This window comes from Kryptolebias marmoratus, linkage group LG14, assembly GCF_001649575.2.
Source record: "Kryptolebias marmoratus isolate JLee-2015 linkage group LG14, ASM164957v2, whole genome shotgun sequence".
Taxonomy (NCBI): Eukaryota; Metazoa; Chordata; class Actinopteri; order Cyprinodontiformes; family Rivulidae; genus Kryptolebias; species Kryptolebias marmoratus.
In genome coordinates, this window is record NC_051443.1 from 23,533,227 (window position 1) to 23,548,008 (window position 14,782).

The 14,782-nt window shown below is 46.7% G+C and overlaps 1 protein-coding gene across 4 annotated transcripts in view; it reads left to right on the forward strand.

Moving 5' to 3' along the window:
- Positions 1–14,782, forward strand: part of tsc1b (TSC complex subunit 1b) — a gene marked incomplete at its 3' end in the record, with an annotated part of 22,298 nt that overhangs the window by 5,025 nt on the left and 2,491 nt on the right. For 2 of the 4 annotated variants that reach the window (XM_017425549.3, XM_017425550.2), the window contains 16 exon segments: positions 484–705; positions 792–895; positions 2,854–3,006; positions 3,168–3,312; positions 3,399–3,553; positions 5,573–5,646; positions 5,726–5,904; positions 6,041–6,159; positions 7,688–7,853; positions 7,943–8,064; positions 8,328–8,421; positions 10,222–10,329; positions 10,450–11,086; positions 12,063–12,106; positions 13,456–13,622; positions 13,750–13,932. In XM_017425549.3, coding sequence (XP_017281038.2) covers positions 597–705; positions 792–895; positions 2,854–3,006; positions 3,168–3,312; positions 3,399–3,553; positions 5,573–5,646; positions 5,726–5,904; positions 6,041–6,159; positions 7,688–7,853; positions 7,943–8,064; positions 8,328–8,421; positions 10,222–10,329; positions 10,450–11,086; positions 12,063–12,106; positions 13,456–13,622; positions 13,750–13,932 — 2,559 coding nt within the window. 4 annotated transcript variants of the gene reach the window in all.

The window sequence follows — 14,782 nt, forward strand, 5'->3', positions numbered from 1 at the left end:
GCTAATGATGAGCTTTTTGAAGTTTGATCTATTTGTCTGTGTTCATTAAAGTATGTTTGCTCTAAATTCTGTATAATCTGTAACTGGGAAAAGGTCATTGATATTTCTATATGAATGATTTGACATAATACATCTAAAACTAATTAATTTATGTAATTTTGAATAAATATTGGCTAGGACCAAATTTTTAATTTTGGCCCCCTTGCGTCACTGGGTTTGACACCCCTGGTGTAAACGGTGTCATAAAGTGAGCAAACGGCTCCTAAACTTTATTCTGCACAAATATCCTTTGGATGCCCGTGTACGTCCTCACGGTTAAACACTGTTAAATTAGTGGGTTCTCTTCAGTTTATTTGTCCTGCAGGAACGTTCTGAGTGCAATCACCGCTGCTTCCTGTTTGCCTTCGTCGCGTTATCGCGAGGATTTGCGTAAAAAAAAAAAAAATAATAATCCCGGCGCTAAATCTGGTTCTGACTCGGCAGAGGTGCCTGGAGACTGTATTGGCGGGTGGGCCCCAGGAGTCCTCCAGGCAAGCCGGGACTGACACTGTGAGCGAAGCGCGGCCTCCACCTCCACCTCCAGCACTGCCACCGCCATGGCCAGGGAGCAGCCCAACGTGGGGGACCTCCTCCCGCTCCTGGAGACCTCCGACCTCCAGCAGCTCGAAGAGATCCGAGGCCTTATCAACGAGCAGCTCAGCACCGGTAGGCCGACGCGAGCCGGCGTGGGTGTCCCGTTACCGTTTCGCCAAACTGACTCAAAGTGTCCTTCCTTGTTTTTCCCCTTAAAGAGCGAGGCTCCATGTTGCTGAACGGGCTGGTGGATTACTTTTTGGAAACCAACTCCGCCCAGGCCATGCATATCCTCTCTTCTGTCAGAGAGCCACACGATAAGGTCAGAACCTCACGTGTTTATCTGTCAACAGGCTTTTTTTGCTCTTTTATCCCAACTTACAGTCACAGAAAAAAGAAAGTCTACCCTGTGTCGCGTATAAGGACATAATAAATATGATTTGGTCTTTATCAGGTTCTAAAATAACTTAAATTTAACCTGAAGTGGAGAAAAACGCACATTTCTTTATTAAACAAACAGTCTAAATGTGAAAGCTGTGCCAGGGTGTACGAGGTGTTTGTGCCGTTTGCTGCTGTGCATTCTGGGTAAAGATCTCCGCTCTGGTCTGGTTTTGTTCTGGAAGTCTTGTGGTTCCTAAGTCGTGCTGCCATGTTGTTTTTTTTCTCCTGCAGCCCTCCCAAACGAGCAATACATGTTCAGTCTGTCTCTAACGGTCCTGTCCTCTCATGACCTTTGACCTTTAACCTGGTAGCCTCTGTAGAGTCTGAGATGGAGCTTCATCTCTCTGAGCACTGCACGGTCTGACCTTCAGGGTGAGTCAGCTGCCGCCCCTGGGAAGATTGGCAGCTGTCTGAAATCTGAATAATCTTTCCCTCTGTTGAATGATGTTCTTCAAGCAGTTTGAAATCGACCTTTGACCCTTCCCAGGTTGATGGGCAGCAACAGCTGCCTCTCTCAGGTCATTGCTGATGTCTTTCCGCCCTGGCGTTGTGTTTCTGCCTCCTGCTTTTATAGAGGTGGTTCTGCAGGAACTCTGGTTTCCTGTCAGGTTAGATGTTAGCTCTCCCTCTCTGTGTCCCTGTGATGGACAGGAGACCTGTCCAGGGTGTCCCCCCCCCCGCCCGTCTCTCGCTCAGTCAGGGACGGCTGGTATAAGTGGGCTAGTAGGGCTAAGCCCTCCCTGGCATTTACAATAAAGATGATAAAATAAACTACTTAAAAATAGCAACTTAAATATAAAGACATTTTAGAAATAATATAACACATTTTGTTAAATTTAAAAACAAGACTGGTGTCAAACAGTCTCGATTAAATCCCAGAGTCTTTCCAAAGGGCTAATTTTGCGCAGCCCCGATCATTGAATGTAATTTCATGGTACAGAATGATTGACAGGCGTCTTGTCCCGCCCCCTCGGTTTGCAGCTCATTTGGGCTAATTCAGTTTAGCCCAAAGCCGCAGGCTTCAGCCAATGAGGGTGGACGCCGTCGCTGCCTCCCGCCACAGGGGCTGCCGTCACATCCGTCTGTCCTAAAGTTCGCCTGATTGAAAGGTCGAGCCGCGGGTTCAAAGACAGCAATAAGTTCATCACGTGACTAAGTTACATAAATAAGTTCATAGTTAATAATTAGTTTAAGAAAATGTATGCTGAAAAAACTGTTAAAATGTTTGTGTTTGAATTCTAATCGGAGTGAGACATCCGACCTTTGTTACATTGTACGTTCAGAATACGTGACGTAGTGAGTGCTCTCATCATAAAACAAGCTTTGATGTATTTTCTCCGGTAAAGTTTTGAAAAATAAGGGAGAAAACAGGTCTTATAAACGCTAAATGTGCCCTACAGACCTCCGTCTTTGTAAGTATTGGTGTTCAGAAAGCACTTGTGCATTTATATGTACCTTTATAATGTTGTATTAATTCATGTAAATACACTGCTGTGATACCTTAAGTTTTGGTAAATGTCTATTTTGGACTTATAGCCCCCCCCCCCCCTCCNTAGAGATGTGTGTGTGTGGAATAGTGCACGTGTATGTATGAAGTCTGCTGTGAGTGCAAACTGCATGTGCACAAGTGCACACATGCGGTGGGGGGTGAAGGATGGTAAAGATTGGATTCTAATAAAATGTTCTCATCCTCCTAAATCCCCCTCCTGCCCTCTGCCCCTACCTGCCACATTAACACACCCATTACAAGGGCAGATGAATGAAAATGAACAGAGCTGTGGCGTGATTCCCCGTGTGTCAAATCAATACAGCCACCCCACCCCACCCCATCCCCCGCAGCACCTTCTAGACAAGATGAACGACTGTTTGACCAAACAGGCCTGCCGGCTGCCCACCCTCATGCTCCTCGGCCATGTAGTCCGCAAGCAGCCGTCCTGGATCCACAAGATCGCCCGTTACCCTCTGCTGCTCTCTCTGCTCAAATGCCTCAAGGTAACCGCAAAAAAAATAATAAAAAAACCCACGACTCTTTGAAGAGAACGGGCAAAAGGTTTCACGTCAGAGCTGCTTTTGGAACTGAACGCTGAACGTATGCAGCTCTGGTAGCATCATTTAAAGTGAAACTATCTGTAAAACCTTTGGTTTCCCGGCAGACGGACACAGATGTAGTCGTCCTCATAACCGGAGTGCTGGTGCTGATCACTCTGCTGCCGATGATCCCTCAAGCTGGGAAGCAACACCTGTGGGAGTATTTTGATATTTTTGGCCGTCTGGCATCGTGGAACCTTAAGAATCCAGGTAAAAACTTGAGATATGGTCCAAAAGTCTGCTTTCTTAACTTGCTTGGTTATGTTTTTTTGTTTGTTTTTTTTCTTCCTGTCCAGGCCACGTTTCGGAGGTTTACCTAATCCACCTGCACGCCAGCGTTTACTCGCTCTTCCACCGGCTTTACGGCATGTACCCGTGTAACTTCGTGTCCTATCTGCGCTCCCATTACAGCATGAAGGAGAACATGGAAACCTTCGAGGAGGTGGTGAAGGTGAGGCTCTCGCGAGGCCAGACGAGATGAGATTTTAACGATATGTGTAAGAAAGAAGCTTTTGCCACAAACTCAGCTGACTGGTTGGTTTCCCGTGAGTCCCGTCAGACCTTAGAACGGCGCTTCAGCTACTGTTTCACCTTAAAATTAAAGAAGAAGACGAAAAAAGACAATGTGGATAAAATAAATCCAGGCAGACGCTCGGATTTACTCTGTTTGAGTCGAAGAAACTCTCAGGACTGAAATGGACATCAGAGCGAAACTACTTTGTCCTTTTCTTTTTTTTTTTATGACGATACTTTCGTCACAGAGAAAAGCTGATCTCGTTAATAATTAAATAACTTGCGCGGAGAGTTTGTTTCTCCTCCGAACTCCGAATCTAATGTCGTTTTCTCAGCTTCGACGTCCACAAATCGTTTGAAATAAAGGCGCGACAGAGGCTCTTCCTCTCAGCACGTAGCTGCAGAGGCGACGGGAGGAGCGGGGCGGAAGCTGCTCGCCGCGTGGTCCTAGTGCCTGACCCGTTTGTTTAACCCTTTAAGGTCGATGCCCGCTCCAGAGCGGGCTCCAGAGCGGGCTCCAGAGCGGGCGTCGACCTTAAAGAGTTAAAATACTCTAGCGGGAAAGATCCGCCCCCTCAGAGAGTCCGTTTTAATTTATCTGTAAAGTCCAGACTTCAAGCTTTACACCAGTTTTTAAATTATCTCAATAGGTCAAGGAAAACCAGAGTTATGATAAATTATTCACGACACGTCACGATTTTTTTTTTTTTGAAAATCGTCATATTTTCAGCGCGTTAGAGCGAGAAGCGCCCAAAAACCGGGAGAAAACTCCCCTGTCCTCAGTCCGATCTCACCCCCAACCGAGCCGAATGAAAAAACAGCCCCTCCTCTCCAATCTGACGGAGGCTCAAAGTTATCTGTCAAGCGACCAAAAATCTACAGTAAAAAGAAGAAAGAGGCGCAAAAATTAAAGGAAGTTCGGCGGCGCCAAAAAAAACACCAAAAAAACGCGAGCGCGGGAATGAGTTATGTGTTTTGATATTTAGCGCGTTTGGATTTTATAGTTAGGGTGTCATTTAGACTGGGACAGACAGTGAGGACTTTGCTGATGAACTAGGTGATCCATTGCTTTTTTTTTTTTTTAAGAGAAGGATTACTGGAAACAGAAAATATTTTGTCTGTCTCACTTCCAGCCAAAATGATAACAAGAGACAGATTCAGATCCATATTTTGGAAGCATATTTTGAGCATACATCAGGATATATTTTATAACTAAATGATCCTGCATGAACAGAACATAGAAAATGGCCAAAACTAAGAATGTGATGTGCCCCTCTGCCTTGTTTTGGACAGAAACTGTTTATATGAGTAACAAAAAGGATTTATGGTAATTTTTAGAACTCCTGATTGTTTGGTCCAAAAAACGCCTAAGAAATTGTCAACATTTTAATGGAGAAAGTTTATATAACTTTGTTGTTTGCTCAATTTGTTCATGTGTTTATGAATATTACTGATTATATTTGCATTCTAAGTTGTCAAAACATTTCATTAAGTATGTTTGTGGTTTTTAAAGTAAAAAAAACTAAGAATTTTCTACTCGGATTTTATGTTTTTGTGTGGTTTTAGGTCTGTTGTGTTAATACAGTAGGTCAAAAGTAAAAAATGACTTGAAAATCACACTTGGGAGGTTGTGCTGAAAAAAATGACTCCAAACATGGCAGGTTAAACCACTTTTAGGGTGAAATATAAAGCAAATTTATAAAAAAAAACGTCCAGTTTCACCCTAGACCCCAGAGAATTAAACTGCTGCCGCGCAAACGTAACATCTTTAGTAAGAATTTCTCCAGATGAAGTCATAAGACGGGGGTTTTTTTGGGTTTCAACTCGGCAAGAAATCTTCTTGGATCTCATTTCCTGAGATCTTGTTCCACCCCCCTGTAGCTAAGACTGCCGTACTTTACTGCTCCCTGCTTATTTTATTTAAAAAAATGACTGAGTCTGTGTCCAACCCCTTCAGCCGATGCTCGAACACGTCCGTATACACCCTGAGCTGGTGACAGGAACCAAGGACCACGAGCTCGACCCGACCAGGTAAGCCTGAAAAGTACGAAAATATGTATCCACGTAGGTCTGCTTTGCTTCTGCCTGACGGCGCCGTGCTTTCCTTTAGGTGGAAAAAGTACGAGATCCACGATATCGTCATTGAATGTGCCAAAGTGTCCCTAGACCCCAAGGAGGCCTCCTGCGAGGAGGGCTACACCACCATGCCTGAGAACTTCAACCCCCAGCTGCACCTGCGGCCGCAAGACTGCACCTCGAGCCCGTACACAGACCTCCACAGCAGCTACGGTCAGAAAACTCTCTAAAAGCAATAATAAACTTTAAAGGAAAAAGAAAAGTCGGGACGTTGCGTGAACCTGTCGTGTCGCGTCTGCTGTCGGAGCGCCACCCGCAGCTCGTTAACTTTTGTCTTCCCCGACGACAGGAAGCTCCTCGTCGACCCCGTTCTCCACGCCGCGGCAGCCGCTGCCCCCGCCCCTGTCCTTGCCCCCCTTCTCAGGGACACAGCCCTCGTACCGCAGCCCACAGACCTCCAGACGGCAGGTGAGACCATCCATAACGGCCTCCGGGAACTGTCAGGGGGGGCCGGCCGGTAATTAATGACCGGGGACCGTCGTGTCACGGCGTCGGTGACGGTGAAAGGGTGCGCACGATAAAACACGCAGGGGGGAAATAACAGGCAAACAGTTTAGTAGCCATTTTCCCAGTTTATTGATCATTGAGCTTCTTCATTATCATAAACAACCTCAGGTAAAAAAGTAAACAATACTGAGAGAAATTAACAGCCCAACTTTAAACCATTATAACTTCTTTATTGATCGTTTGCAGAAAATTAGTTTCTTTTATTATGAGATGGGGTAGATTAAAACTGTCGACCCTTGTAAATGATAAATATTCACAGTCATTGGATTACTCTTCTTAAAATAATGTTTATTTTGTTGTGTTCTTTAATGATTTATACTACAGGGTCGGCCATTTCTATGGAGACACCTTAATAGAACGGGAACGGTTGGTGATATTAACTTCCTGTTTGTGGCACATTAGTATTTGGGAGGGGGGAAACTTTTCAAGGTGGGTGGTGACCATGGCGGCCATTTTGGATCCAACTTTTGTTTCTTCAATGGGAAGAGGGTCATGTGACACATCAAACTTATTGGGAATTTCACAAGAAAAACAACGGTGTGCTTGGTTTTAATGTTATTTTATTATTTCATGAGTTATTTACAAGTTTCTCACCACTTATAAAATGTGTTCAAAGTGTCGGATTGTCGATGCAACCCTCTTCTCCCGTTTCCGCTTCCTGGAAAGTGGATTGGTCGTCGTGGGCCAGCTGAACGGCCCCCAAGGTCTCCCGATCCGACCCCCTTAGACTTTTATCTTTGGGGTCATCTGAAGGCGATCGTCTCTGCTGTGAAGGTACGAGATGTGCAGCACCTGAAACTACGGATGCTGGAAGCCTGTGCTCGCATTTCTCCTGCGGTGTTGCTGTCAGCGTGTGAAGAGTGGGAGAAGAGGGTTGCATCGACAATCCAACACTTTGAACACATTTAATAAGTGGTGAGAAACTTGTAAATAACTCACGAAAGAATAAAATAACATTAAAACCAAGCACACTGTTGTTTTTCTTGTGAAATTTCCAATAAGTTTGATGTGTCACATGACCCTCTTCCCATTGAAGAAACAAAAGCTGGATCCAAAATGGCCGCCATGGTCACCACCCACCTTGAAAAGTTTCCCCCGCCCCCTCCCATATACTAATGTGCCACAAACAGGAAGTTAATATCACCAACCGTTCCCGTTTTATTCAGGTGTCTCCATAGAAATGGCCGACCCTGTATATCAGTGCGCTGTTTATAAACATTTTCCTTTTTTTCCTGAAGTACAAATTAAACTATTAAACGTAACTCTACGTCTAATGATTCAAAGTTTCATTAAAATCTGTCCACTGGTCTAATAAAGTTGGTGTTTCAGCTCAGTAGGAGTAAAATTAACTGTTATTGTAAGGTCTCCTAGTTTCATTAAAAAAGAACCAGTTAATTAGTTAATTGGTTTATTTCTTCCCGTTGTTCAGAACTCCACCTGTGAACTGAACTCTTCCTGCGCGGGGAAGGACCCTCTGTGGAGCCCCTCCTCTTTGTGCGGCATGGCCACACCCCCTTCCTCGAGGGGCATGTCGCCCAACTTGGAGCTCTCCCACAGTGCCTCACACCTTCCGGGCCGCTTCCACTGCACATCGGGTACGTCCTCCGGCCCGCCTCGGTGTTTTTCTTTTTTTTCTTTTGGGCTCGTAACCTGAACTCGTCTCTCTCTTTTTGGGTTCGATCAGGCGGGAAAGGAACGCCGGCTTCCAGCACTCCCGCCACCTCCTCCCCACCTCCTGCTCTGGCGGACGACTTCCCTGTCATCTCCTTATCAGCCAACACAGTCCAGTCCAGTCCTCCAAGAAGAGTAAGATGTTTCCACATGGCTGGAAACGCAAGTTCTTGAAAATATTCGCTCCACTTTCTTAGCCTCGCCGTTTAGGATTTGGTTCCTTGTCTCTTGGTTGACCTAATACCTAAACTAACTACTTAAGTGGATCAGTCACTGGTTTTTTAAGGTATTAAGATTTAAGAAATAAAAAATACTTGATGAGAAACAACAGAGAGCTCAAACCTCTTCATTTGTTTCCAGATTTTAAGCCGTAACGTCCGAATGTTTTGACTTTTTAGGATCGCCGGCAAGGAGAGACCAGCAAACCTGTGCTGGTGAGACAGGAACCAGTCAGAGACATGGAGAAGAACGCAGAGGGGTCCACCAGCCGAGGTTAGACACCACGAGGCCCCTGTTCACACCTTGCACTTTATTTGTTTTGGATGACTCGATTGCGAGACGAGAGCTCTGACCTTCAGGCTCTGGATGGATTATGTTCGGACTACTAAACGTATCCAGATAAAATTCAAATTCCAAAATGCTTTATTTATCCCGAAGGGAAATTAAATGTTGACGTAGCTCATTTAAACCAAGGAGTTCTTATAGATGGTGATGGCTGTGGGCAGGAAAGATCTCCTCTGTTTTACAACTAATCTGAAGAAACCTTTGACTAAAGAGACTTTTATGCAAAATCCTTCTTTGCATCATCATCATCATCTCCAGAGGTTCCACAGTCATCCCGAGAACGGAACCAGCCTTCTTTATCAGGTTGTTGAGCCTTTTTAGGTCAGATGATGGCAGAGGAGATGACACTCTCAACAACAGACTCATAGAAGATCTGCAACATCTTGCTGGAAACCTTGAAGGATCTAAGCTTCCTCAAGAAGTCCAGTCTGCTCTGTCCCTTCTTGTAGATGTTGTCTAGATGAACACCGAGGTATTTATATTCCTTAACCACCTCCACTTCTTCTCCTATGATGGTTATAGGGTTTGATCTGACCCCGTTTCTCCTAAAATCTACAATCATCTCCTCACATTCAAGATGAGATGATTGTTTCTACACCATGCCATCTCTGATACACTCGTATTTCTGCAAACGACAGGAGTCTGACTTGTGCTGGATCTGTGAGAGTAGAGTCCCCTGTGGTGCTCAGATCAGGGGTCCAGATCGACCTTCGAAGGCGTTGAAAGCGTTTCTGGTGCGCTTTAAGGCCGCTCACACCTGGATTTGGTTCTCTGACTATAATGATGACAAACAACACCGCCTGTCACCAATTTCCATCTTGAGCGATCGGATTGCAGTCAAACTGCCTTCTCCGGGTCGGGGAAGATGTCCTGCCCCAAGTGGAGGAGTTTAGGGATCTCGGGGTCTTGTTCACGAAGCGGGCACTGTACCGATCTGTCGTGGTGAAGAGAGAGCCGAGTCAAAAGGCGAAGCTCTCGATTTACCGGTCGATCTACGTTCCTACCCTCATCTATGGTCACGAGCTTTGGGTAGTGACCGAAAGAACGAGATCGTGAATACAAGCGGCTGAAATGAGTTTCCTCCGCAGGGTGTCTGGGCTCTCCCTTAGAGATCGGGTGAGAAGCTCGGTCATCCGAGAGCCGCTGCTCCTCCACGTCGAGAGGAGCCAGCTGAGGTGGCTCGGGCATCTGGTTAGGATGCCTCCTGGACGCCTTCCTGATGAGGAGGCTCAGAGGAAGACCCAGGACATGCTGGAGGGACTGGGAACGCCTTGGGATTCCCCCGGAGGAGCTGGCCCAAGTGGCTGGGGAGAGGGAAGTCTGGGTCTCCCTGCTTAGGCTGCTGCCCCCGCGACCCGACCCCGGATAAGAGGAAGAAGATGGATGGATGGACACTTAAACTGTTCCCACCAAAGAGCCAGAACTTCAACTTTTCAACCACAGAAGCGCTGAGAACGAGCTCTGATTTGTGTTGTCGTTTTCAGTGGCGCAGAGCTGATGTAAATTAAGTAACCGAGGCAGGAATCCTGCCTGGACTGTGACAGACCGAACAGAGAAGACCGACGCTGCCAAAACCTCGTGAAAATCTCACAAAACGACAAAGAAATGTACATAGTATACCCGTTTTTAAACTCAATCCGGCTTACCGGAAACAACCGCAACATTAGGCTGACCGTTTTTGTGTTTTCGGCACATTTGTGGTCGTGACACGTGGTTTCCTCTCCGCAGACGCAGGGATGGCGGCAAACGTGTCCATGACGCTGAACGAGCTGTCCGTCTTCATGAAGAAGCAGGAGCTGGACCTTCAGCTGAGGACAGAAAAGGAGAAAGAAGAAGGTGAGCTGCGAGGAAAAGATTGGTTGTCTTAAGCTTAGATCAGATCCACCGATCTTGATTTAAGAAATTCCCGCCCTTTCGTTCAGCATTGTTGTTATTTGTCTCCTGTTTCGGTTGCAGCCGCCATCACAGAGGAGCTGCTGAAACTCACCGAAGACAAGCAGGAGCTGTCGGACCTGCGGGGCTTCGACTCGCCGTTCTTTCACACCACCGAGACTCTGACCGGCAGTCAGGTGCAGGACAAGGCCTCCTCCAACGCCCACCCCGGAGCGCCCGCCCGAGAAACCCGCCACTCGGCGTCCACGCCGGACAGAGCTGAGGTCTCCGCGAGCAGCAGTGGCGTCGGCAGCGAAAGGGGAGGAGGCGCGGGAGGAGACAGCAGGAGCTCCGCCCTCGAGCAGTCCTGGTCCTACCAGTCCGGCTTCACCCCCATCGAGCACCACCTGCACAGGTGCCCCTCGGCGCCCGATGACGAGGCGAGCAAGTTCGGGATGCTGTCGCCCAGCCCGTGCGGCAAGACCCCGGCGCCGGTGCCCTACGAGTCATTCTTCGACCTGGCCCTGCCGAGGGCCGCCTCGCTTTTCGTGGGCCAGAAGACGTCGGAGGCGTTCCACAAGGCGACGATGGAGAGGCTGCTGCAGCGGGAGGAGGGGCTGGAGGACGGCGAGGAGGAGGGGGTCGTGTCTGCGTCGCCGCTGGAGGTGCTGGATCGCCTTGTTCAGCAGGGGAGTGACGCCCACGACAAAGTCCTCAAAAGGTTAGAGGCTTCACGTTGTGCAGGTTTTTATCGAGGGATGCACCGATACCACGTTTACTCAGAGTACAAGTACTGCAATGCCATTACACTTACAATTACAAGTTTATTCCTTTCCAACAGCTCATTTGCATGTCCAAAATTCATATTTTAAACACGTTTTTTCTGTTAAAAATACTAAAATAATTTGTTCCAAAGCCACCCCAGTCCCAAACAAATGTCCACCACGTTTAACAGTCATCACCACGGTTATTTTCAGCACAGAGGTGCTGTTCCGACCCAGTAACTTTGCTAAAACTGAAATAAAAACAGTATTCAAGTCATCCAGCTTGAAGCTTTAGCCTAGCGTCTTCCTCAGAGACCGCATCGGCTGCTGCTACCCATCGAGCAGCTGAGTCACGGTGGAAGAGCCTCCGTCGGTTTCAAACACTTCCACTCTCCGGTTCCTGGACCGATCCCGGACTGGCCCGGTCCGATAATCATGGCGTTCCTCTTGCCAGGAACTGATCCGTGACGTTGGCGGGGAACTCTTCACCGTTACGAATCTTCGCTTTGAAACGCCTCCACACGACTTCTTTTCCTTCTACGGGTGGTTCTGATTGGCAGATATGCGAACACATACATGCTATCGGACCGACACCGGTGTTGGTGCATCCTTGGTTTTATCTGTAGAGTGTTAAAGGGCGCTTTCAACCTTTTTTTTTTTTACCAAAGTGGTTTCAGCCCCAGTTCTACGTTGGTTTGACTCTTTAGAACCAGAGAGTCTCATTAATGCATCATTTAATTCAGCTTTCATTCTATTTTCTTTTGCATTTCAGTATTTTTTTTAAACAAAAACTGTTTAAATCTGAACCAAACTTTAATCGATTTCCTCCAAAAGATAGTTTTGAAGCAGTTTTTTTCTTTCCTGGGATGTGTCCTGTGGAGTCTTAAGATTACTTGAATGAGCTGTTTTTGTTTTTTGTTTTTTGTTTTGCAGATTACCTTTGCCAAGTAAGTCAGCTGACTGGACACATTTTGGAGGTAAAACATTCACCAGAACAGTGTCACGGTGAGAGCAGATCAGATTAGGGACGGGAGATTAAACGAATATGTCGGCCATTAGAGTCTATCAGCAGAATTTATTTATTTTAAGAACGATATTGTCCACTTTAGCTTAGCCAAGTTAATTTTCCCTCTCTTGAGTAAATAAATGCACAGTACAGATTCTCCAAAAGTCGTACTGACGACACTGAAAACGCCTCATCTGAGGATATAAATAACGCTGTCGTTCAGATTCACCTTCTTTTCAGTTTGACACCTTTACGTTCGACGAGTCATCAGGTCACACGAGACGAGCCGAACCTCATCAATCATGATTGCACCTGAAATAAAACTCACGATCACCCGGACGGAAGAGGGCGTTATCTAAGCTCCCAGACATCACTGATATCAGATTTCTTCAGCTGAGGTTCATTGAAACAAACGTCTGCAGAGCTCAGACGAAAGGCTGGCTGCTTCCTTTTTTTTTTTTTTTTTAACGCTGGCCCACGAGGATCTAATTTTCTGCAGCTGCTGCTCACAATAATAGCTGAAACTCTGTGCCGGTTGCCGCTCCGGTCTTTACTTGTGGCCCTGTTTGGGTCTGCAAATAGCAGAGACGGAATCAGGAAACAGGATGGTACCCCTTGAAAAGATTGTAAATAATTTAAATTAAGGCGCGTCCTGTAATCAGCACCACAGTCTGTCCGTTTAAACCAGAGGTCCCCACCTCAGAATAATTATCTTGCAGTATTCCCGTTTTTTATTTTCGGAATCTGAACGACATTTATTTAGAAAAACTGACTGGATTCTCTCCACTGCTTCCGTCTATGACTCCCTCTTGATTGGTCAGAACGCTTATCGAGGTCACGTGATCCGTTACCGCTAAAAACAAACATCTGGGAGCCCTGGATTGGACCGTCTGGTTACTGAGAAACAGGCACAGGGCTCCCACTGATTCAGCGTTCTTTGTGCACTTTATATTTGTGGCGTCTCTTATATTGAAGGGCGCGTTTAAACGCAGAGAGCATCAGGGGGAGGAGAGGCTGTTATTCATGCTGATAACGCAGCTCACAAAGCTGTGAGGACGCGCTGGATTTACGTTTATTATGTTTTAAAAAATACCGGTCGAATCGTTTTTATTTTGTCGTATTTATCTGCCGCACATTTAATGGCCGGTCCGTGAAAATACTGTCTGATAATGAAGCTGAAAAGGTTTAAAGGGTGAAAGGTAGTCACAGGGCTGTTTGGTAGGATGGTGTGAACGTGGACCACAGAAAGCTCAGGAGGAAGTTTTTTGCGACTTGTTTCGTTCTGTTTGCCTCACCGTCGCCGCGGTTCTTCCCCCTCAGGCTCAGCTCCTCTGGACGAGCTGCACACGCTGCGCAGCCAGCTGTTCCTGCTGCACAACCAGCTGCTGTACGAGCGCTACAAGAGGGAGCAGCACGCCGTCCGCAACCGCCGCCTCCTTCGACGCATCATCAACGCCACCGCGCTGGAGGAGCAGAACAACGCCATGGCAAGTCTGGGCCCCTTTCAGCCGCTTCTGACGGTTATTTGTTTATCCTGGAAGTTTTGTTTCTGATTTAATTTCTTCGTTCTTTTCGCCTTCGTTTGCGTTTTTTTGGGGGGGTTTTTGTGCGCAGAAGGACCAGCTGAACCTGCAGAGCGTGGACATCGTGTCTCTGAGGGAGAGCCTGCACGTGGAGCAGCAGCGCTACCGGCAGCTGTGGGACGACCGCGAGACAGTGGTGACCAGGCTGCACAGCCAGATCAGACAGCTGCAGCAGAGCCGGGACGACTACTACACCAAGAACCAGGAGCTCCAGGTACCCTGACGGCTCCCAAAGCGACCCCCAGATTCTGTATGTTCCTCCGGCCTTCTGAAGATCTTTGTTGTTCTGTTGTTGTTGCTTTTGCACCATTTTGGACAGCATGTAGTTCAGTGTGCAGAAAACAACAAGACAAGAAGTGTCTGACCTAAAATCGTGCCGTCAGTCGAGCAGATCTGTGTCTGAAAGTTGTGTTTTTAAAAAACAGGAAAAAAAAAACATCAATCGAGTCAAATTCTGACCTCAATAATCAAGTCTCAACTCTTTGGGAGAAGCTAAAACTCTCATCAGGCCCCCGGCAGCAGCGTTGAAGACTTTTTAAAGAGTTTTTTTAGACACCTAAATAATAAAGAATCACAATAATCCAGCCTAGACGTGATAAATGCATGGAGCAGTTCTTCCGCATCGTTTTTCTATTTTTAGTGATATTACGCAGATGGAAGACGGCGGTCCTGGTAGCGTTTTTAATGTTGGGGGTTAAAAAACACATCCTGATCCAAATGAACGCCATCCAGAGGAAGTGAACGGCTGCAGAGTTTGTTCTTGAGATGCACCACCTCTGTCTGTCTCCAAGTCACTGATTGCAGGGTTTCCCCCAGAAAAGAGGCCAATCCCAGTGGCTGATCGTGATTTAGTTAAAAAAAAAAAAGATTAAGGTTGAAAATATGGCTGTTTATCAGACCCTCCAGGATTTCGCAATGTTGCGATCGCAACTATTAACGCAAAATCCAGCAAACCCCGCAAAATCACAACTTTTTGCAACTTTGCCCAAAACGCCGCAACTTTAACCCAATATTTATTGTTCCTGAAGCGATTCGCCACCGTTTCTGCGGTCTAGTCTCTTCTT